At 36.1% G+C, this 23535-nt stretch overlaps 1 protein-coding gene across 2 annotated transcripts in view; it reads right to left on the reverse strand.

The window, feature by feature from the left end:
• The window catches only part of LOC149781589 (nuclear receptor ROR-alpha-like), a 64521-nt gene that overhangs the window by 27787 nt on the left and 13199 nt on the right, over window positions 1-23535 (reverse strand). For both annotated transcript variants that reach the window (XM_089935641.1, XM_089935640.1), the window contains exons 2-4: window positions 13927-14056; window positions 10062-10203; window positions 4840-5061 (exon numbers count right to left, since the gene is read on the reverse strand). In XM_089935641.1, coding sequence (XP_089791767.1) covers window positions 4840-5061; window positions 10062-10203; window positions 13927-14056 — 494 coding nt within the window. The remainder of the gene's footprint in view (window positions 1-4839; window positions 5062-10061; window positions 10204-13926; window positions 14057-23535) is intronic.

The raw sequence follows: 23535 nt of genomic DNA on the forward strand, positions 1-23535 counted from the left end.
AACAATATACAAATACTTAAAGGCCCAAAAACACCACTATGTGTAAAAAGTTGTAAATACCAAATCATCTGTCATAATAATGAATATTAAAAGATATTGGTCCTAAACATTGTTGTGTTGACAATATTGTCAGAAAAATCTTGTTGCTGGAGTGTCTACAAGCTCAGCCAATCAGATGCATGAATTTGACTCATTTTCATAATGTAACCCAATCAAGATCTTGATGACATAGACCTATTAACAAAGTTGGATCAAAATCCAATAAAAAAAATAGCCTCTAGAGTGGAAAAAACCCTCTGCATATGCATTCATAATAAAAGGGCCCAACTGACCCTGATCTTACATAACATTGGACCGTTTCACTAGGCAGGCTTACACAGTATTGTCAGAACACAATCTGTAGAAAAGATCTCCCACATTTGGCATCAAGTTAATTCTACTGATTTTATTTTATAGTCTGACACAACTTCTTTCCAAAAATAAATGCACAAGTAGTATATGCAAAGTCTCCTGCAAATTATCAAAATAAAAAAATGTCAAAAGTTAGGCTTACAGGACACTTTATTTTTTGGTCTACAGAGTCAAAGCACCTTCAGATGAATTGAAATTATAGTTGACCAGTTGTCATTTTTTAAAGGCTCTAGGTTTTATTACTCCTGCAAGGGTCAAACTAGACTTGAATTTTCAGGAGAAGTGACTTGTCTTTTTGGGTAGAACAGGGAGTAGTGAGAGCTAAGCAAGGAAAAGTGGAAGCAAAGCAAAATAGGATATGTGTTTTCTATCTCTTAGATGAATTATGTTCTCTATTTCTCAGTATGCATATCTGCATTAACACTGGTTTTAGGCAATATTTCATTTTCTATTAGAAGATTTCTGATTTTTATGTTTATTATGAAAACAAGCTGTATGCATATACAAATTATCGAATTCATATGCAGTGTATAATGGCCACATGACTTAACAGCACTGTAGAAGCTATACACTGTAATGAATTTTAACTGATATGACTAACTAGAATATAGTATTGTAATTGCAAGTTAGTGTGTGTGTGTTTGATTTGGATTTTAAATGTAGTTTTAACATATTTACAGTCATATTGTTATGATATCTGCAGTGTGGCAGTTTAGAGTGCTGTCTAGCACTGGGGCATCATGCCCCAGACATGTAGCACGATGTTCCACTCAGTCACATTATCCTGACAACAGGCCGACCAATCCTAACACTAGCCTCTTTAGTGCTGAGCGCCTAGCAAGGCAGCTGTTAATACTATTTTTACAAGTCTTTGGTATTGACTTGGCTGGGGTTCAAACCCATGACTTCCTACATCTGCTCGAACATTTTGGGTTTTCTAGGTAGCCCATAATATAAATATGCATATGCAAAACCTCCTTTATGTAAAGTTCAAACTACGACAGGTTGCTTATTCCAGGGCACCACGTGCCCATCAAATTTAGTTTAACAACCATATATGTCGAGCAACAAAAAAACCCCAAAGACTTGTAAAAGTTATGAAAAAAGACATGTCGTGATAAGCACTACAATAGCTCTACTGGTGACCCTTATGTCACAAGAAGCAATTTAAAGGTGAATGGCATAATACAAATCCTATACTGCACAGAGTACATTTTCAAATCCGCAACTTTAAACTAATTTTCACTGATGCAATTGGTCACTCTGGCAACATCGCTATTTCATAACTGTGACAAATCCACAGTACTACAATCAGATATGCTAATTAAGAAATGTAAAGCTAGTGTTTTACTTATTCATGTACGAAAGACCATGGTTCTGCAACTTTCATTTCTGCTTTTAACTTTGATTTATCTAGAAACAATGAGATCCTTTAGGTATTCAGAAAATGAAACTATTCAAGGCCCTAAAACTATTCATTCCTATAGATCATAATGAAATACATAAGACTGTACATTGACCTGAACACAGAGCAGAAGGTATACAGTCTGGCCAAGTGGGTTAAAAGCTGTTAAGTCGAAAAGGACTTCAATTTCCAAGAATAGTCATGTTCACTTTACCATATAAGATATGGTTTAAATTTAAAAAAATGCTGCTCCAAAAAATATTTATTATTATTATTATTAATATTATTATTATTATTATTATTATGAAATGTCCTCACTAATAGAGAGTAGTACTCTCAAAAGAGACTTCGCCTTGCTCTAAATGCCCTAACAGGCAAAAGGCACCTTGCACTGACTAGTGACCAGGCAACAACACTATTTCTACAAAATTAATTACAGATAATTATTAGTTTTTGAAATGATTACATATAACCCATTTTAATGCAATTTCAATTAAATTTAACCAAATCAGAATGTAGTTTTGCATAAAACATCACCAATAATAACATAGCCTTAAAATATAGCATCGAGAATGTAGTTCTGAATTAATGTAGTTTTACATACAATATCACCCATAATAATACAGCCTTAAATAATACCAATCAGAATGTAGTTTTGCATACAATATCACCCATAATAATACAGCCTTAAATAATACCAATCAGAATGTAGTTTTGCATACAATATCACCCATAATAATACAGCCTTAAATAATACCAATCAGAATGTAGTTTTGCATACAATATCACCCATAATAATACAGCCTTAAACAATACCAATCAGAATGTAGTTTTGCATACAATATCACCCATACTAACCTGGCCTTATGCATTATATGCCATAGTACTGTATATGGTCAATGCTTTATGGCAACAGTGAATGTAGCATTCAAATGAAGAATCTCTGTAGTTATTAAATTCCACATATACATACACATGTGCTATTCTAATTCTATAGAGAAATTAGTTTTTGAATGATGTATCTATTTAATATAATATTAGATTCTATTGCAACACCAGGAGCTTCATCAGACAGTTGGGGTCCTGCTACCTTGCTAGTTCATTCTTCTAACTCTGGCTAGTTTAATGGAAGCTGTTGATTCTGAGATTTCTCCCTTCAATTTTCTTAATTTCCCTCCTACTTCAGAAAAATATTGATACCTCGGAGTACTTAAGTTTTATATTGTAGGTAATAGTCCTTAACTGGTAGGAAAGCCTATATTAACATGCTTGACATTCCTGGCATCACATAGTTTATTACCTTTCTTACTCAGTACATGCATGAAAATTCTTAAAAGCAAAAGCATGACATAGTTTATTACCTTTCTTACTCAGCACATGCATGAAAAGTCTTAAAAGCAAAAGCATGACACAGTTTATTACTTTTCTTACTCAGTACATGCATGAAAAGTCTTAAAAGCAAAAGCATGACATAGTTTATTACTTTTCTTACTCAGCACATGCATGAAAAGTCTTAAAAGCAAAAGCATGACATAGTTTATTACCTTTCTTACTCAGCACATGCATGAAAAATCTTAAAAGCAAAAGCATGACATAATTTATTAACTTTCTTACTCAACACATGCATGAAAATTCTTAAAAGCAAAACACACTGGTCAGATCTGCAATACCATCTTTACTCAAATATAAGTAGAGTCACACAACAGACAACAAAGAACCTGATATGTCATAGCATAACGTCCCTGCAGATCACGGTAAAGCTATCAAAATTGAAGGAAACTTATACTGTGTACGTGTCAGTCCTAACAATCAGAAAGCCAGGTAACCAACCTAACAAAAACTGTATTAAATGTGAACCAAAGCTACTTTTGTTGTAGGTTCATACATGCCAACCCCCAAAAGAGGTAGAAGCATAATTATTGCTAATATAAGTGGCAAAAAGGCATAATCTCTGCATAAAAAGAGCAATCTATATATTACATTTATAACTACAGAAAACTGAATGAAAATGATACATTTATTTTTGCTACTTTCCCTGAATCTGCAGTAAAAATTATTATCACAACAAATCATGTGGATTAGTAGTTAGTACAAAAGTACAGACAAACTAGTCTACATGTCTAACTTTCACTGAATGGTTGGAAAATCCACAAATGATGAATGCTGTATTTAATCACTGTCAAATTCTTCTTTAAAGAATTATAAGGTGCTATGGACTTGTCCTTTTCTAGATGCAAGATGTTTTCAAGTTTAACAAAATCCCTCTCCACTAACATTTTCAGTCATATAACATCGAAGTGTCATGTCGATAAAGCCTGTTTCTCTTAATATCTGGCACCATTTTTTTCTCTTCAATTTAGACTGGTTCGCTACATATGAGTGTATCAAAATATGTAAATCTGTGACATGTTGTTTCATGTTAAAAAAACCCATCCATTTTCTTGGAACTGTTTCATGTACACTTACTATAAATAGAAAATAGGGAAATTAGATGGAGGTCTAACAAAGGATAAATGCTCAGCAGCCAATACTCACATGAGATAAGCCTTAAACTTTAATAGTTTTAAAAATATTTTAATGGGTACCTGGCTGTCCATTTTATTACCCGGGTTAATATCAACAGGCATGTACCTGGATACCTGGGTACCTATTAACAGGGTTAGACCATGGTCTATGTTGTTTGTTTGACTGATTGCTCCTAACAAACTGCACAGAACCAGATCTGCCAGTGCATTATGCTATAGCAGAACTGGGTCTTTGCAGTTTGCTGTTGGCCTCTTATTATAAGCAATATTAGACAGTACTAAGCAAAAAGACAACAATCCTAGCATATCAGTTATAAAATTTAAGCATGCTGAAATATTGTTCCTAAGTTTCTGTAGAATACAAAAACTGACATAGAATTTAAATATCTTTTAAAAACTCTAAGAAAAATCTTAACATTAATGATGACATTTCTGCCATCAACATTGTCAGAAAACTAATACCCATATCTTGTCATTGAGAGACTCAACAAAAATTACCTGGCGGTGAAGGTTCAGGCACAGAACGCAAGCTGTTGGGTGATGGACTCTTCACCATCTTTGATTTTGATAACCTTTTATTAATGTCCATAACAATTTCTTGCCGGGGTGACCGTTCCGTGGAGGGTTTGGGGGTTAGTATCTCCTCCTTTCCCTTGATTTTTCGAACCTCTGTTATTGTTTTTGTCTTCTGGGCTACAGTGTACCTCCCAAATTGGACAGCTGATGGTAAAGAGAACAACAATTCATTATATTAGCTATCAGAAAGCTTATAAAAAGTGCCTGGATATCATAAAAGACAATTTAGCAGTTGATATTGGTAAATGCAAATATATACTCAAGGGTTCTGTCAAATCTGGATTTCTTGCCTACAACCCAAATTATGATGTACACTTCCAGAAAATGACCTTTAAAGATTGGCATAAAATATCCTATTGTATTTACCATGTATCTTGGGCACAATAAAATAAATGATTTTTCTCCATGTCCAACAACTTATGGTTAACTATTTGTCATTAGACTATGTCCGAAAACTTAATGAAATTAAACAATTTGTATTGAATTTGCGCCCCACCTACTTATCCCCAGACACATACACTACACATGTTAATAAAGTTGATTACCAGTAATTACATGAATATCTGATAATAAACTGAATGAAACTAAGCTTGTATTGTTCTTGTTTATTCTTTTTTCTTTCTTTCATCATATGCAATTTATATATAAAAAACATAAATGTATCAATTATCCAAACTCTGTATGGTCCCACAGCTTAGTATATACATGTTTATCGCTTATGATGGGTAATGTTTTTTACAAATTGTTCATATTTGGTTGTCCTCTAGGGTTTTCGTGTGTAATCAAACTGAAAACTGGTTCCAACAAATCACAAACAAAAAATGGGAAAGCAAGACATTATCAACAGATTGCTTGATGCACCAGAAATTTTTGCAATATATGGTGTTGGTGTATGGTGTGAAATAACCACAAGTGTATTATAATCCTTGTGCAGAATATAATATTATTTTGCAAATGAAAATCATTATTAAGCAATACATTGATTGTGAGTGCAAATGACATTATTTTCACTAGCATGGGTTATAAAAAGTAATTTCTTGAAGACAAGTAATGCTGTGAATGCTAAAGTACACTGCCTGTTTGTATCAATCATGATGACAGCTGGCAGAAACTGCCTGTTTGTATCAATCATGATGACAGGCGGTAAACAGAAGCGTGAGTGATAAACAAACACACCTGGAAGAGAGTAATAATTAAAGCTGCACAAATTAATCAGCCATACTCATAATCGGGCCGATTATTAGAACAATCAGTATATTCTGTATCAGCAGAAATAATCAGTGCTGATGTAAACAAATTTCCAAAATATAAATTCAATCATAACATTCATCTTGATATGGCTTGAATTTTAAATCAGAATTAAATAGTGGAAATTAAGGAATACAAATTTGATTTGGGGGTTAATTAAATGACAATATATTCTTGAAAGCAAATACTTTATAGCACACTTGCTGTAAACTACCACTGATTGTCTCTGCACTCCTCCCAATCACAGCACCCAACCAGCCAATGAGGCCTCGTGTGGCTGTTGAACTTCCAGCAAACAGATTAAATGTTAGCTAGACAGATTAGATAGCTAGTGAAATTTCCAACTACTATGAAACTATGACTCACTATAGTTAATCTGTTCTTTAGCCAGTCCTGCAATGCTGCTGATCAACGAACAGCAGTCGCACACTGAAGCAGCTGAATGCTGACATACAAATATTATGCGTGTGTGTGTGATTTGGATTTTTAATGTAACTTTAAAAATTTTTCAGTCATATCGCTATGATGTCTGCAGTGTGACAATTTATAGTGATGTCTAGCACAGACATGTAGCATGATGTCCCACCCAGTCACATTATCCTGACACCAGGACAACCAGTCCTAACACTAACCTCTTAATGCTGAGCGCCAAGCGAGTCAGCTGTTAGTACCATTTTTGTAAGTCTTTGGTATGACTCGGCCGGGGATCAAACCCATGACCTCCCACATCTGAGGCGGAGGCTCTAACCACTAAGCCACCGGAGTGGTTGTCAATGACAATACACATTCCAATTCTCACAAGCAAGCTCACTGACAATGGACATTCCAATTATGCAGCAAAGGTACTGGTATGTCAGCACCAGCGTTACCTCAGCTGCTGAGCTGCTTCAGTGCGCGATTCGCAGCATGGTTCGTGCATCTAGCCAGCCACTTGGACAACCTAGTAGTAACTTACTTGATTTAAAACATGATTTCAAAAGCACGAATCAATTGGATTATTAACATTGACTAGCAACTGTACACTATTAAATATAATACCAAGCCTATGCATAATGTCGAACTCGAAACACTCAACTTTAGTCTTGAATTACTTCAAAGTAAATGCAGTCGACGAATCCAAAGCAAACTGCGCACTTTGCAAAGCAAGCATTTCCAGAGGTGGAAAGGATTCTAAAACTTATACAACATCAAATCTTATCCAACACTTGCGGTGCAAGCACATCACTGAAAATGGCCTGTTTCTGGCAGATAATAAAGAAAAGGATGCTGTGCAGTTAACCACAGTAGCTGCAGCAACTCCTCGTACTCTGACAATTGATGCCATGCTGGACCGGACGCAGCCATTTGCATGTGACGACCCAAGAGCTATTAGTTGGCACCAAGCTACTGCAGAGTTCAGGGCTTAATGAGTAACTTCATTTCAATCTATGTTTTAAATACTGTATTTTAATGTATTGGAACAGGATTCTTCAGTTATGGGGTAGGGATGATAATCTTATTGATGTGCAAATTGTATTTTTCAACTAATGTGGTGTCAAATAACCCATGAGTCAGCTCTTTGGTTCCCAACTAAAGTGTTAGAAACTATCTCAAGTGTATTTAAGTACATATAATCCAGGGATCGTCCTGGGCTTCGCCAATGTCGCAAATTGCGATTTTTTTTCCTTATTGGCGACAAAAATATCCCATCTGGCGATTTTTTTGGCGACATACTTTTTGGTTATTTAATTTGTACATACAATCATGGATTTGAACTGGATAAATTAAAAGGCAGAACGAAAGGAAGCCACAAACTTGACTAAGCAATGCATTGGAATCAATCTGTTACACAAACGATCCTTTGTTCTTATTGACAACCCCATCTTTACAGTGCATTGTTACATCATAATCTGCTATGCTGACATCTGGGCTGAGGACTGTATGCTGCGATACAGTCAATCATGCTACCGCACTATACCTACAACTGACCGACTTCTGAAGACGCGAATAGAACAGATACAATTAATTGTATGGCTAATCCTTCTGTTTTTTTTATACATATACCAATACAATAGTTTTGCTGAACCTTCATAGAAAACTGATAACCTCTGAAGTACCGACTACTGTGTATAAATACAAAGCAAATGGAAAAAATCTCAATCACAATTACATCTGTCGCCAGTGCAGCATTTTACTCATTGATCTTTTCCTTTTGCCATCAGTCCCGTGTTACGGCTGCAGAGACTTAAACTCCGCAACAAGAAATAGCAAAAAAAACAAAACAAAAAAAAAACAAAACAGTTTTGCATAATTAATAATAATTATTTATTTCTCAAAATACAGGAGTGAAAGAATCCCTAAATTGGGTGTGAATTTATGCTTATATATACGGTCCAGTATTGCCAGGTGTTGACTCGTGTACGTTTCATTCGTGGGAATGGAGATCCTATTTTTCTTGTCGAGAAAATTTATACAGCATTCAGTGATCATTCTTGGGAGTTAGGAAGCAATTCGCTACAAGCTTTGTGAAGCTAGCCATGGGGGGGGGCTGCTGAGAGACTACTAGTGTCACCTGTCAGCACTGTAGACTGTGAACGTGGATTCTGTATGATGAACCTCATAAAAACTGACATCAGAAATAAGCTCTGCATCTCATCTCTTGAGAATTTAATGAGAATCAGCATGTACAGATGTGAAAAATTAGACTTTGAAACTGCATTCAACAAGTGGGCAGCCCTAAAATCGCGACGGATCTTCATGTAACACTTTGTAACATTTTGTTAATGCTTAAAGTATTAACTAACCCATCTTTTGTAATTTTCATTGCCTGTTACATTAATAGACTAAATTAACACTTGGAAAAATGTACACTACTTGTTTTGGCGACACTTTTTGAAAATTGGCGACAAAATATTGAGGTTGGCGATTTTTTTTGCGACAGCTTTTTAAACGCCAGGACCATCCCTGTAATCTGACTGAAATTAAAGCTAATCATATTAAATTCTCATTGATGATGTCATAAACAATGGTCCCATCATGTTTATATGCATGTAAGAATGTGCAAACAAGTTACATGCATACAAATGAATGCATATATGTTTATATGCACACAAGAGTTAAATCTCTTCTGTCATTTAGGAGGTCTCCTCCAGGAAGGTACATTATCTATGCCTGGAATGATAAGGTCATATGTTAACATTATGACTGGCATAAATGGTGGTAAGTGCAAAGAACAGTATGGCCTGATTAGATTGGGAATAATGCACTTAGCAATATATTTTTAAACTTTTAATGATTTTTGGAAAAAGCTTTAATTAATATGGGTAAGCTACATCTTACTGCAGGATTGTACTGCAGAATTGGCAGCCTTTGGTAAGAAATTATGCACAAAATTTAGATGTCTATGTCAAAATAAAGCATTACAAAATTTTTAAACATTTGTTTTTAATGAAAGTACAATAAAAAAGAGAGCTGTGTTCAATAAAAGGAAAATTGTGTTCAACATGTAATATCATATGTTCGATGAATGTGAATATCCTGCCACCTGCTTACTTGCATGAATATGCATCTAACAGCCACAGAGAATGCATAAAGATAAAACTGAATTTAAACCACAGAAACATGAACTGTAGGTCAGTGTCCTATATTTGGTAGAGCATACTTCTGGAAGGAGCGTTCTGTACAGAACATGATATATCCACAGATTCATGACCAACAGTAAAACATGTTAAGTATCAGTGACCTAAATATTCAACTGAAGCCATCAGAATATAAAATAGATTGAAGATGGAACCATAAAGAGGTATATGCCCCTTCCACTTTACTGCATGTAACATATGAACAGAGATTTCAATCAGACCAGGATCAAGATCAACAGAGAGAAAGAAAGAAAAAACTCTTCTCCTTTCATAACATACCATCTTTGGACATTCCCAAGTGAAGGCACTTGTTAAGTCTGCATGCTGAGCAGGAACCTCGTCTTTTACTACTAATTGTACAGTTTCCATCTTTCGTGCACTTGTATTGCCGGTCAATCAAGAGGGACCTTCTAAAAAATGCCTGCAAACCAAATTGAAAACAATGGAACATTCTAATACATTCAATATCATATGAGACTAATAAGTTGAGTGTCCAATTTTGCTGCTGTAAAGTCCATAATGAGTTGCTTTCAAGTTTAACTGATTTACTAATTGACCTTTTGGCTTGTTGGTTGGTGTTTGACTGACTGATTGATTGGCTTTTTATGGTTTGACTAACTGACTGATAAGTTGTTTGGCTTGTTGGTTGGTGTTTGACTGACTTATTGATTGGCTGTTTTGTAGCTTGACTGACTGACTGGTTGGCTATTTGGCTTATTGGTTAGTGTTTTACTAATTGATTGGCTTTTTGTAGTTTGACTGACCGATTGATTGGCTGTTTGGCTTATTGATTAGTGTTTGACTGACTGATTGATTGGCATTTTGTAGTTTGACTGACTGGTTGATTAGTTGTTTGGCTTGTTGGCTGGTGTCTGACTGACTGATTGGCTGTTTTGAAGTTTGACTGACTGACTGGTTGGCTTTTTGTAGTCTGACTGACTTATTGGCTGTTTTGAAGTTTGACTGACTGATTGGCTGTTTTGAAGTTTGGCTGACTGACTGACTGGCTGTTTTGAAGTTTGACTGACTGACTGATTGGTGTTTTGTAGTTTGTCTTACTGACTGGTTTGCTATTTGGCTGGTTGGTTGGTTTTTAGCAGTACATTAGCACATAAAAGAATTTTTATTAATAAGGCTATGGGAGTTAAGACCCTTGCCCAGAAACTATATGGCAGATGACTTGGATTAACACATAACATAATTGTTAGTTATAAACTTATAATGCCATGGGAGTTAAGACCCTTGCCCATAACATTAATGATAAGGCCATGTTAGTTAAGGTCTATGCCCAGAAGTGTTGGTGATAAGGCCATGGGAGTGAAGGTCCTTACACAGAAGTTTTGGTGATAAGGCCATGGGAGTTAAGGTCTATGTCCAGAAATTTTGGTGATAAGGCCATGGGAGTTAAGACCCTTGCCCAGATGTTATGGTGATAAGGCCATGGGAGTGAAGGTCCTTACCCAGAAGTTTTGGTGATAAGGTCATGGGAGTTACAACCCTTGCCCAGATGTTATGGTGATAAGGCCATGGGAGTTATGGTCATTGTCCATGACATTTAATGATAAGGCCATGGGAGTTAAGACCCTTGCCCAGATGTTATGGTGATAAGGCCATGGGAGTGAAGGTCCTTACCCAGAAGTTTTGGTGATAAGGCCATAGGAGTTACAACCCTTGCCCAGATGTTATGGTGATAAGGCCATGGGAGTTATGGTCATTGTCCATGACATTTAATGATAAGGCCATGGGAGTTAAGACCCTTGTCTAGATGTTTTGGTGATAAGACCATGGGAGTTAAAGCCCTTGACCTGAAGTTATGGTAACAAGGCCATCGGAGTTAAGACCCTTGCATAGAAGTATTGGTGATAAGGCCATGAAAGTTAAGGCCCTTCCCATAAAATCAGATGTCATGGACTGATACATTATTTCTCCTATGTAAAGACCATATAGCCTGCCCAATAAATCTGTCAAAATCCTGGAGGTCGACTGACTATCAGACCTAAACACCCTTAATAAATACCAACTGCCATGTAAAAATGTGGGAGGGTGTGGAGCTTTATATCAAGTATAGTGTTTTGAATCCAGTGTAACATCTTGAACATTTGGTGTAATGTAAAGCCCAAACACTTTCAAGAATGTAATTCTGCATGACAGCTCCAAAACTTTGTTAGAATGAGGAAAACAACCTTCTGTCTGAACGTGTGAAAACATTAATGTTATTCTACTGATAATACTATGTATCCATTCTACTGTCAGATGCTGAAGCAAAACAAATTTGCTAAAGGTGAAGCAAAACAATTCTTTGTCATAAAATATTAGAAGTACACTAGTGTTCCCTTCACTAAAAAAAATTGCAAAATCTAATTTGAATGAATTTTGATAATTTAGTCCTTTAATTCTGTACTGTATAAACCGGTAACATCATTTTCACCTATTTTACAATACAAACAACTATCAGGAAAATCAAAATTTTTAAAGTTTATTTATTCCTGTCAAAACACAGGCTGGAAGATTCTATTGCAACCATCATTATCACTCAAAAGGAAACATTGTAGACATACCAATCATTAAACTCATAATCACATACCCCTCAACACATTATATTATGTTATGCAATGTCACTCAAAAACCGTCAAATAAATATAAGAGTTAACTGAAACAATGTGATCTATAATGCCTAAAAAAATCTCTCTCTCTCATTCTTTTGCAACCAGAATGTTTTCTGGGTGGGTATAAAGCTTGTACACTCTAAGATGCAGGAATCTGTAAATTCTGTGTCTGCAGGAAAAACTTTATACATGGGTGTTTCTCCATACACAGGAGACCACTATAAACATCCCCATGCAGTCAGAATGAATGTACATTATTTAGCAGAATAGAAACCCTGAAACATGTAATCTTGCAAAGCCAACATTTCATTTGCTATCCATTTATATTTTGTTTTCATTGCATTCCTGTTTTCGTGCATTCATATCTTGTGTTCACTGCTTCCATAAATTCTTTCCTTTCATTTGAAATTAAATGAAAATGAATTTACTTAAGTTTGGTTTTCTATTTTCGAGAGCATACATTATGGATAGATGTGTAGGTTTTGTATTGCATCTTATTAAAAGTGTGCTTCAATGAAATGTAAAATACATACAAGCAAAACAAAATGATATAGGATAATATTTTCCAGTTCAATAAGGGTTCATGTTCAGCTCTAGAGATCTTGCTTCATTCAAAAACAATTGTATATTGAATACAAACACTGACGATGATAACCTCATTCGTCAAATCAATTGTAGTTGTTTTTCATGCCTGCATTTATAAGAAAAATGGCTTGTAATAGAGGAGAAGTTGCCTGTCAGTGGAACAAATATGACTGTGGATTATCATGCAAAAGGGCTTTCAACCACGGAAATTTCGATGGAGCTAGAAAATAAATTATTTTCAAATCTATTTATAAAAGTCTCTATGGTGAGTTTGAACATGAAGCTGGTGTTCAGTATCGTGTGCTGTTGGTTGTTGTTGTAGATGTTGTTGCAGGTTTAACACAGCCTACGTTTCAGTACATGACAGGCTATACATATCGGGCAGTATACTTGGTGGAGAAAGAATCTGGGAAAAACCACCTACCCCCATGAAGCTACTGGCAAGCTTTTCCACATGCACATGATAGCCAAGTTGAAGCTCTAACCCAAATGAAGAGAGTTGCGATGTCAGTGATCCTGTAAAGGACAGTGTCTTAGACCTCTTGGTCACCCAGGGCCCCTCTATTTATGAAATGCATTCAAATTTTGTTTCATGTTTTGGTTTCTCATTTATCATTGTGTTTGCATTTTCACTGGCATTCTGTTTTCTTAGAAATGCATTCTTCAATTTATTTATATTCATTTCTGCATTCTGTTTGCATTCATTCTGTTCTATTTGTATTCATTCTGCATTCCATTTGCATTTATTCTGCATTTCACTACTATTTCACATATAAGATTATCCATTTCAGAGTCTGTACCTACTCTTAATAGTGCTGAATGTGATCAACATAAAAGTTTACTGTAATTGGCAGGATTTGAAACCAAGACCATTGTTATCAGAAACCTTTTTGCTAAATTCTCAGCTATCTCTTTCTCTTTCCATCTACTGATTCTGTCTTACATCACCCTACCTTGCAGGCTTCACAAGTGTAGACACCAAAGTGGAGACCTGTGGCCGTAGCACTACACACCTTACATGGTGGCAGGAAGGGTGGGGGCTTCTCTACAGACTCATGACTGTCAGCAGCTTCCATTGTACGTCTGCAACAAACAACTTACAATGCCAATTACATATAATTAGGAAGGCTGGATAGACAATCAAAATTACAAATACATGCATAAAGATATTATTCGGAAATTAATCAACATGCTGCTATCTGATGCATATATACATGTAGATAGATATATATATATATATATATATATATATATATATATATATATATATATATATATATATATATATATATATATACAGGAGTACTTATCTGCAAAGTAATTACCTATCATCTAATCAATATAGTACATGTACGTTCTTATTTATACTAACATGATGAAGCAGCAAATAACTATCTGTCCATTATTCTATCTTTCTGTCATAGACATAGATCCATTTTATACATCCCTGTCCAATATTCTATCTTTCTATCACAGACATAGATCCATTTTCTACATACCTGCCCATTATTCTATCTTTCTGTCATATACATAGATCCATTTTCTACATAACTGTCCATTATTCTATCTTTCTGTCATAGACATAGATCCATTTTCTACATATCTGTCCATTATTCTATCTTTCTATCATAGACATAGATCCATTTTCTACACACCTGTCCATTATTTTATCTTTCTGTCACACACATAGATCCATTTTCTACACACCTGTCCATTATTCTCTCTTTCTGTCATAGACATAGATCCATTTTCTACACACCTGTCCATTATTCTATCTTTCTGTCATAGACATAGATCCATTTTCTACATACCTGTCCATTATTCTATCTTTCTATCATAGACATAGATCCATTTTCTACATACCTGTCCATTATTCTATCTTTCTGTCATAGACACAGATCTATTTTCTACATACCTGTCCATTATTCTATCTTTCTGTCATAGACATAGATCCATTTTCTACATACCTGTCCATTATTCTAACTTTCTGTTATAGACATTGATCCATTTTCTACATACCTGTCCATTATTCTATCTTTCTGTCACTGACATAATATCCATTATTCTATCTTTCTGTCATAGACATAGATCCATTTTCTACATACCTGTCCATTATTCTATCTTTCTGTCATAGACATAGATCCATTTTCTACATACCTGTCCATTATTCTATCTTTCTGTCATACACATAGATCCATTTTCTACATACCTGTCCATTATTCTATCTTTCTGTCATAGACATAGATCCATTTTCTACATACCTGTCCATTATTCTAACTTTCTGTTATAGACATTGATCCATTTTCTACATACCTGTCCATTATTCTATCTTTCTGTCACAGACATAATATCCATTATTCTATCTTTCTGTCATAGACATAGATCCATTTTCTACATACCTGTCCATTATTCTATCTTTCTGTCATAGACATAGATCCATTTTCTACATACCTGTCCATTATTCTATCTTTCTGTCATAGACATAGATCCATTTTATACATACCCAGTCTGCTCATCATATTCAGCAACAATATGCAGCAGGTTTATGAAAGCATAGCTAAAAACTTACAATCTGTACAGATTATCTAATTTACCTGTGGAACTTACAAGTTTACATCTATTACAAAGTGGTGTATCTTAAATTAAATGCATGTACCAGCTAAGCTACAAATAAAGGATGTTGTATTCATATTTAAACTAGCCCAGCACACTTACACTGTTGTAGTCAACAACAGGTAATGCTCAATCCTTCAACCAAAGGTGAATTACAAACTTATATCTGAGGTCATATTATAAAATGTTGTGTTCCGGGCATAAAATAATAAATCCTGATGCAAAAGATCCTGCCTTGTGCCCATGAGATGTAAACAAACCTAGAGTCAGACATAACAAGATAGCAAGCTGCAGCGAAGTCTACCATAGCTTAATTTGTTGTAATTCTCTTTATCTATCCTTAATGTGAGAGATAATTCAAAACAGCCAATACCAAAACAATTCTAATATTAACCTGATTGTTGTATACAAAATATTTATTATCTGCACATTCCACAACAAGTGCACACCCTGTCCCAGTGTTAATGTGGATTTTGCCCCTGCATTAGTCTGGTTCTTGATTTTTACCCAGATTGCTTCCCTTTACATGCTGCATTTTGACTGGTTCTTCATTTGGGACTGGGTTTTAAATAAAAGTTTAAAAGTTTAAATTTTCAACCTATTTCTTCATTTAACTTCAAAGAAATAGCAATGTTATCATTTATTCTACTTTATTGACCAGGGTATATGTCAATTATATCTACAGTCTGGGGATAATGTTGCAGATGAAACTCTACATAAAGTTGAATTTAAACCCTACAGTGCGTGCATTACCATACATACTCACATAAAACTCAAACTGCAAAAAACAAAGATCCTCATCTGCTGTATCAATAGACAATAGCAGATCAGGGTCTATATTGTTTGCTCTACTGATTACTCCAAATAAACTGCACAGATCAAGATCTACTAGCGCATGATGCGATGGCAGATCTGGGTCTGTGCAGTCAGCTATTAGACTCCTCTTATACACAAATTTATACAGGATACAATGGCAGGTCACTGTCAACAATAACTTCATTTATAAGCAAACATAGCATGCTGCTTATCTTTATGTTGTTGTTGTAGGGTTTAATGACATATTTCAGCACAAGATAGGCTATACATGGCAGCCAGTATCATTGGTGGAGGAAGAACCTGGGGAAACCCTGGAAACAACCACCGACTCATGAGAAGCTACTGGCAAGCTTTCTCACATACCCACTGTGGCCAAACCTCAGAGACTCAAACCCATGCAGACAGAGGTGAGATGGCAATGATCTATAATGGTTAGCGCTTTAGACCACTCAGATATTCAAGGCCCCTGTTTTTATGAAGGACACTGCACAGGTAATCAAACATTTTTACAACATACCCCTATCTTCAGTATGAAGGCTTTTCAACAAATAGTTATTTATGAATATGAACAGATTAATGCATTGTTCATTTTGAACTTCAGACAAATTTGCACTGGATGAAATGACATACTGGTGAGTGTAGCCTTCAGTGTTCCCCTGTAAAATGGCACTGCTCTGAGTAGTTACCTTATACTGCATCACCTGCCCCTTACAATGCCCCTGAAGCATGTCCAAAAAAATGTCTGCATAATGCATGCTTTTTCACTGATGTCTCACCACTATGATATAACGGCTAAATTAAGATAATAACAAGAAATTAGCTTAGTCAGAATGCAGGGTACAGTATCTCCTATGATTTTAGCACTGTCAGTACCAATGTTATCTAATCACTCATACTTTAAGAAATGAATATTTTAAACAAATTAGATGATGAAAGTCAACTACACATAAAAGAAAACAATTTACAATATATGACTATTTAATATTAACTTTTTCACAGTAGAACAGAAAACTAAGTCTTTAAACCATGTACAATAACAATATTATTCTGAAGATTTTTTTAAATATAGATTTTAAAAGTATCATTGCTTTACTTTACCACTGTATGAAATGTAAACAGTTTTATGTCTATTCTTTCTATCAGTCAGAGAGTTTTGGCTTCTGATTGGCTCAAATTCCAAAATGATAATGGCCCTGAAAATCAAATAATGAAGAAACTAGAATCTCTAGAATGTGTCCTTTCAGATTTGTCATTATTTTTACTGCTGATCAATATTTCAAAAATGTAATAAGATTTTTCACTTTTAATCACAAATTATTATAATATGTTTTACAAGTGGATAATGCAGCTTAAAAAGTCATTGTTTTGGATTTTACTATGGAGGAAAGGGTGGCCATTAGTCCAGTTTTCGTCTGGTTTGATCCCTGTAAGGAACTGATATTGTACTGGAAGCCTTTATGTCTGGTATTTTTATATATTTTGAAATGCACAGCTCTTAAGAATGACAAATGAATGTCATACTGTTTGTCTTCACTGGTTAATATACATTCTATTGGGGCCCCGAGTGGCTAAGTGGTATAATGCGCTCTCCATTACGGATCACTGCCATCTCAACTCTGTCTGCGTGGGTTCGAGTCTTAGATTAGGCCAATGTGGGTATGTGAGAAAGCTTGTCAGTAGCTTCTCATGGGTTGGTGGTTCGTTCCGGGGTTTTCCCCTGTTCTTCCTCCACCATTAATACTGGTTGTCATATATAGCCTATTAAATTAAGATATTGCAATTATATTTTTCCTGCGAATGTAATGCTCCTATCAAACCTATTGAGTTCACCTGTATGACACCATCACATAGGCCAGATCAAGAACAAATCAACCACTTAATGGCCTGAATTACACCAGGTCTAATAACATATTTTTTGTGTGTGCGCTTGTTTTGAGAAGAGACCAGGGATTGTCCTGGGCTTCGCCAATGTCGCAAATTGTGATTTTTTTTCCTTATTGGCAACAAAAATGTCCCATCTGGCGATTTTTTTTGGCGACAGACTTTTTGGTTATTTAATTTGTACATACAATCACGGATTTGGACTGGATAAATTAAAAGGGAGAACGAAAGGAAGCCACAAACTTGACTAAGCAATGCATTGGAATCAATCTGTTACATAAACGATCCTTTGTTCGTATTGACAACTCCATCTTTACAGTGCATTTTTATGTCATAATCTGCTTATGCTGACATCTGGGCTGAGTAATGTATGCTGTGATACAGTCAATCATGCTACCGAACTATACCTACAACTGACCAACTTCTGAAGACGCAAATAGAACAGATACAATTAATTAAATGGCTAATCCTTCTGTTTTTCTTTTTTTTTACATATACCAATACAATAGTTTTGCTGAACCTTCATAGAAAACTGATAACCTCTGAAGTACCGACTACTGTGTATAAATACAAAGCAAACAGAAAAAATCTCAATCACAATTATATATGTCACCAGTGTAGCATTTTACTCATTGATCTTTTTCTTTTGCCATCCATCCTGGGTTACGGCTGCAGAGACTTAAACTCCGCAACAAGAAATAGCAACAAAAAAAAACAGTTTCGCACAATTAAATATAATTATTTCTCAAAATACAGGAGTGAAAGAATCCCTAAATTGGGTGTGAATTTATGCTTATATATATGGTCCAATATTGCCAGGTGTTGACTCGTGTAAGTTTCATTCGTGGGAATGGAGATCCTATTTTGCTTGTCGAGAAAATTTATACAGCATTCAGTGATCATTCTTGGGATTTAGGAAGCAATTCACTACAAGCTTTGTGAAGCTAGCCATGGGGAGGGGGGGCTGCTGAGAGACTACTGGTGTCACCTGTCAGCACTGTAGACTGTGAACGTGGATTCAGTAAGATGAACCTCATAAAAACTGACATCAGAAATAAACTCTGCATCTCGTCTCTCGAGAATTTAATGAGAATCAGCATGTACAGATGTGAAAAATTAGACTTTGAAACTGCATTCAACAAGTAGGCAGCCCTAAAATTGCAACGGATCTTCATGTAACACTTTGTAACATTTTGTTAATGCTTGTTGTAATTAAAGTATTAACTAACCTATCTTTTGTCATTTTCATTGTCTGTTACATTAATAGACTAAATTAACACTTGGAAAAATGTACACTACTTGTTCTGGCGACACTTTTTGAAAATCGGCGACAAAATATTGAGGTTGGCGATTTTTTTGGCGACAGCTTTTTAAAAGCCAGGACCATCCCTGAGAGACTGTCAGTATTTAGCTCCTTCACAGGCCTTTTTTCTGCCATTACCAGTGGCATCCACCTGTAATCTAATTAAAAACAAAGGTGGCAATCTACTTGTTGGTCTACCTGCCGCTCACAACACCAGTCTCATACCATGACATTGGACAGTGTTTCAATATTGGTTTTGTTTATTAATATTATTATTATTATCCTGGATCGTCCCCTTTGGCCATTATTAACAGTATACACCATAAACCATCCACAAAAACTAAGAAATAAAACAAAATGTCAACATTATCAAACGTGAAGGTATAACAGTACTAACTGTTCAATCCCAGGTGGGTGAAGCTTAAGGTGTATGGAACATTGAATTCTGAAATAAACAACACTAGATGTGATTGGTGCATTATATAAGTATTGTACTTTCTGTTTGGCTTTTTAAAAAAAGTTAGGCCTCTTAGCAACATGTGAGATTATGTTATTTCATATCTAGATCATATTTGATATTTTTATGATTTTTTTAAAAAATGTGCTACACATGGCTGAAAATGTATGTTTGACTAGATAACTCTTACCCGTGTCTAGTTCCAGCAGAGTTATTTCCCTTAAATGCAATGGCGTACCTGGTTTTGTTCTTGTCAAATTGACAATCTAACATTGTTCTCTATGAGAGTGTGTGACATACATGCTGGGCTAGGATAGAAAGTATATTTACTTCACAAAACATCAGCAGTGAGGTCTATGGAAAAACAACTGGTACCGTGATACCTGAATCTCCTTAGACAAACAAGACGTTCTCCGCCCCTTTGGTATTTATAAACATTTTATATAGTAGCGTGTAATAGAACCTCATTTTAATAAAACTCCTGTGGATATGAACCGCACTCTGAGGATTATAAGAAACTAACTACGCAGAACGTATTTTCGAAAAACGCTGTCAACTCTCTTGATTAGTAAATAATTATAGAATTCGTGATAAAAAAAAAAATTTTATACCGTAAAACAGTCCAGGAAGCATTTGAACAACTTTGAACGAAGACTATCGAAAAAGAAGAAGCATCCCAAATGAATGGCAAATGATAAGTTAACTTTATCATGCACATAAAAAAAAAATTAAATATATTAAATATGTTCTTATCCAAAAAAAAATAATTAACACAATTAAAATGAACAGAGCTGGAAGCACCAGTGTTTTTGTAATCGCTCGGCTTCCCAAAAAAAAAAATAATTAACACAATTAAAATGAACAGAGCTGGAAGCACCAGTGTTTTTGTAATCGCTCGGCTTCCTTCGGTAAGCCGAATAAATAATTGCTCATTCGCACCCTGGCATTATATACAGAGGCGATATTGGGACAGTGTAACAGGGGCTATATTGGGACAATGGAAAATGCAGTCAAAAATGTCGTGGGCCAGTATAAGGACAAGATTTATAGAGACAAGGGAAAATCCAGTCAAAAAGGTACTGGGCCTGTATTGGGACAATGGGACTTATTAATATAGGAACTGTAGGAATGGAACAGGGAGGTGACGTCACGGTATTGACTATTAGCAACAATGTAGCAAGGGGCTGACCGCAATCGGACCAAATAGCGGGGGTGGGGAGGGGGGAGTACCTAGAACGCTTGGCGGGAACGGGACTGGCGGGACAGAGACAGATATAACACATATAACAAACAACATATATAACACAAAGAACTACATAACCGACTAACAAACTTTTTAGGCAAGAAAGCAAATCTTTTCGAAGCGAATGAGTGGCCCTGAAAAAGGCTTTTGGTTTTCTTTTAAGTCATTCCCTTAACATATAGGGCAACGTATAGGTCTTCTTCTCCTTCTCAAACTTCTTCTGACTTCTGCCTTCAATCAGCCTTGTCTCTCCACATAAATTATTCTTTTCCAAACACTCGATTCCGTGATCCGGATAATTGTCCATGGTGATTTCACATACATGGTTAAGTCCGTACGGAACAGCATCGACGATACCAGAGAGTAGACGATTTAACATTAGTTCACATCTTGTGACGACAACAGGCGAAGGGAATGAACTGAACGGGTTTATTTATAGTGAAAGAGCGGATCGAAACGGATTGAGTTTTTTCACCAATCCAAGCACGCGTTACAAAATTCAGTCACAAGGCGGTGCCTGTCTTCCAATCGGAAGAGAGCGGTATATGACGTCACATTCGCTATGTAGGTGCGCTAGCGTCTGTGCGCAGTCAATCCATGCGACAGAGTTTTCAAATATGACGGAATCCAAGAAGAACTTTCTTATAACACCTCGCAAAACTCTGATCAGAAGTTCGATCTGTGTGTTATCTTCCATCGTTCTGCTCGGTTTGAGAGTGAAATTAATACTGGAAGGGAAAACACACACACGCTTTATATATACGCTGGTTTGACATGGATATAAAGTGACCCATGGTGTTTAAAATGAAATGATCGCATCATGTCACGGAGAAAGGAGAAGAAAGTAAGAGGCAGAAATGTGATTTATCGCCTCGTACAGCAGCTAGTCTTGGCACAAATTCATGCCAGTGATTTTGAAGACGACATGAGTGAGCTAGAATACAGACCCAGAGAGTCTACACACAGCCAAAGTTCACCACCATTAGTAAACTCCGAAAAGTACTACCACATTCGAGAGATGGAAGAGCGCTCCTCTAGAAAATTTAGAACGACGGCTTACACTTACACGGTAAAATTTAAAGACTTCAAGTCCAACGTACCACTGGAAAAAGCAAAGGGCTTCATCGCCGAGGTGTGGGATTCTTTGTTAACCACACTGAAACGACAATGTGAAGCCAAATAAGACGATCGCTTGAGACTTTCCATTCATCACGGCAGTTTGAAGTCACCCGTTTGGATCGAGTTTAGCAGCTCAGCAAAATTGACACCTTCCAAAGTCATCGACAAGATTCAAAACGTGCAAGAATCCAACGACAAGTTTCATGTCACCAGTGGAAAAGCGACACTGTTCATGATCCACGTTTCTCTCCCCAAACGGACCGCAGAACGCAGAAAAGTGTTATTAACTGACGACCTCCGTAGCATCATGCATACCATCGTCCAAATTAACAAACCTCAAGACCACATGTGTTTATCATGTATCATCATGTCGGGATGGACGTATGCCTACAAGAACGACATGGTAGAATGGAAAAAAGACTGGGAGAACATTCGAAAATCGAACTGAGCCAAACAACAAAGAAAAGCAGAACTCCTGTTACAACAAGCAGAGCTATCCAAAGACACACCCTGTGGCATTCCTGACACGCAAAAGTTGCAAGATGTCCTAGCTCCACGCTTCATCTTGAAAGTGCGCCCTCAAGAAGTGCGCGGACCTCTATTGTTTCGAGGAAATATTTAAATACGGAAAATACATTCATGTCTATCATCACGATGAACATTTCGATGCCATTAAAAGTATCACCGCATTCTTTGGATACAGTTATTACTGTGAGAAATGTGACTATGGCTATAACAATCGAGAGCAACACAAGAATTGTGGATCGAAATGTTCAGGATGTCTGGCCTCTCAACCCTATCTGGACGAAGGACAAGAACGTGCGCGTTGCCCTGTTTGTCAGTGCACTTTTGTCAGCCCTGCTTGTTACCAGAAACTTTTGAAGACGCAAGGTTCAGAGCAAAAAAGTGCTTGTCAACTCCTGATTTTGTGACCTACTTGCACACGTACCAATAGTGCCAAGCTACACCTATGTCGAGGAAAGAAACGATGTCACATTTGTCACCAAATCGTGGACATGGAACATGAATGCTACATTCAAAAATGCCATTCCTAACAGGAGAATGACGATGACCAGAAGAAAGGAAATTTCATCTTTTTCGATTTCGAATGCACGCAAGAGACCAGTATT

The sequence above is a fragment of the Sinohyriopsis cumingii genome, chromosome 15, assembly GCF_028554795.1.
Source record: "Sinohyriopsis cumingii isolate HCF-2022 chromosome 15, ASM2855479v2, whole genome shotgun sequence".
Classification (NCBI taxonomy): Eukaryota; Metazoa; Mollusca; class Bivalvia; order Unionida; family Unionidae; genus Sinohyriopsis; species Sinohyriopsis cumingii.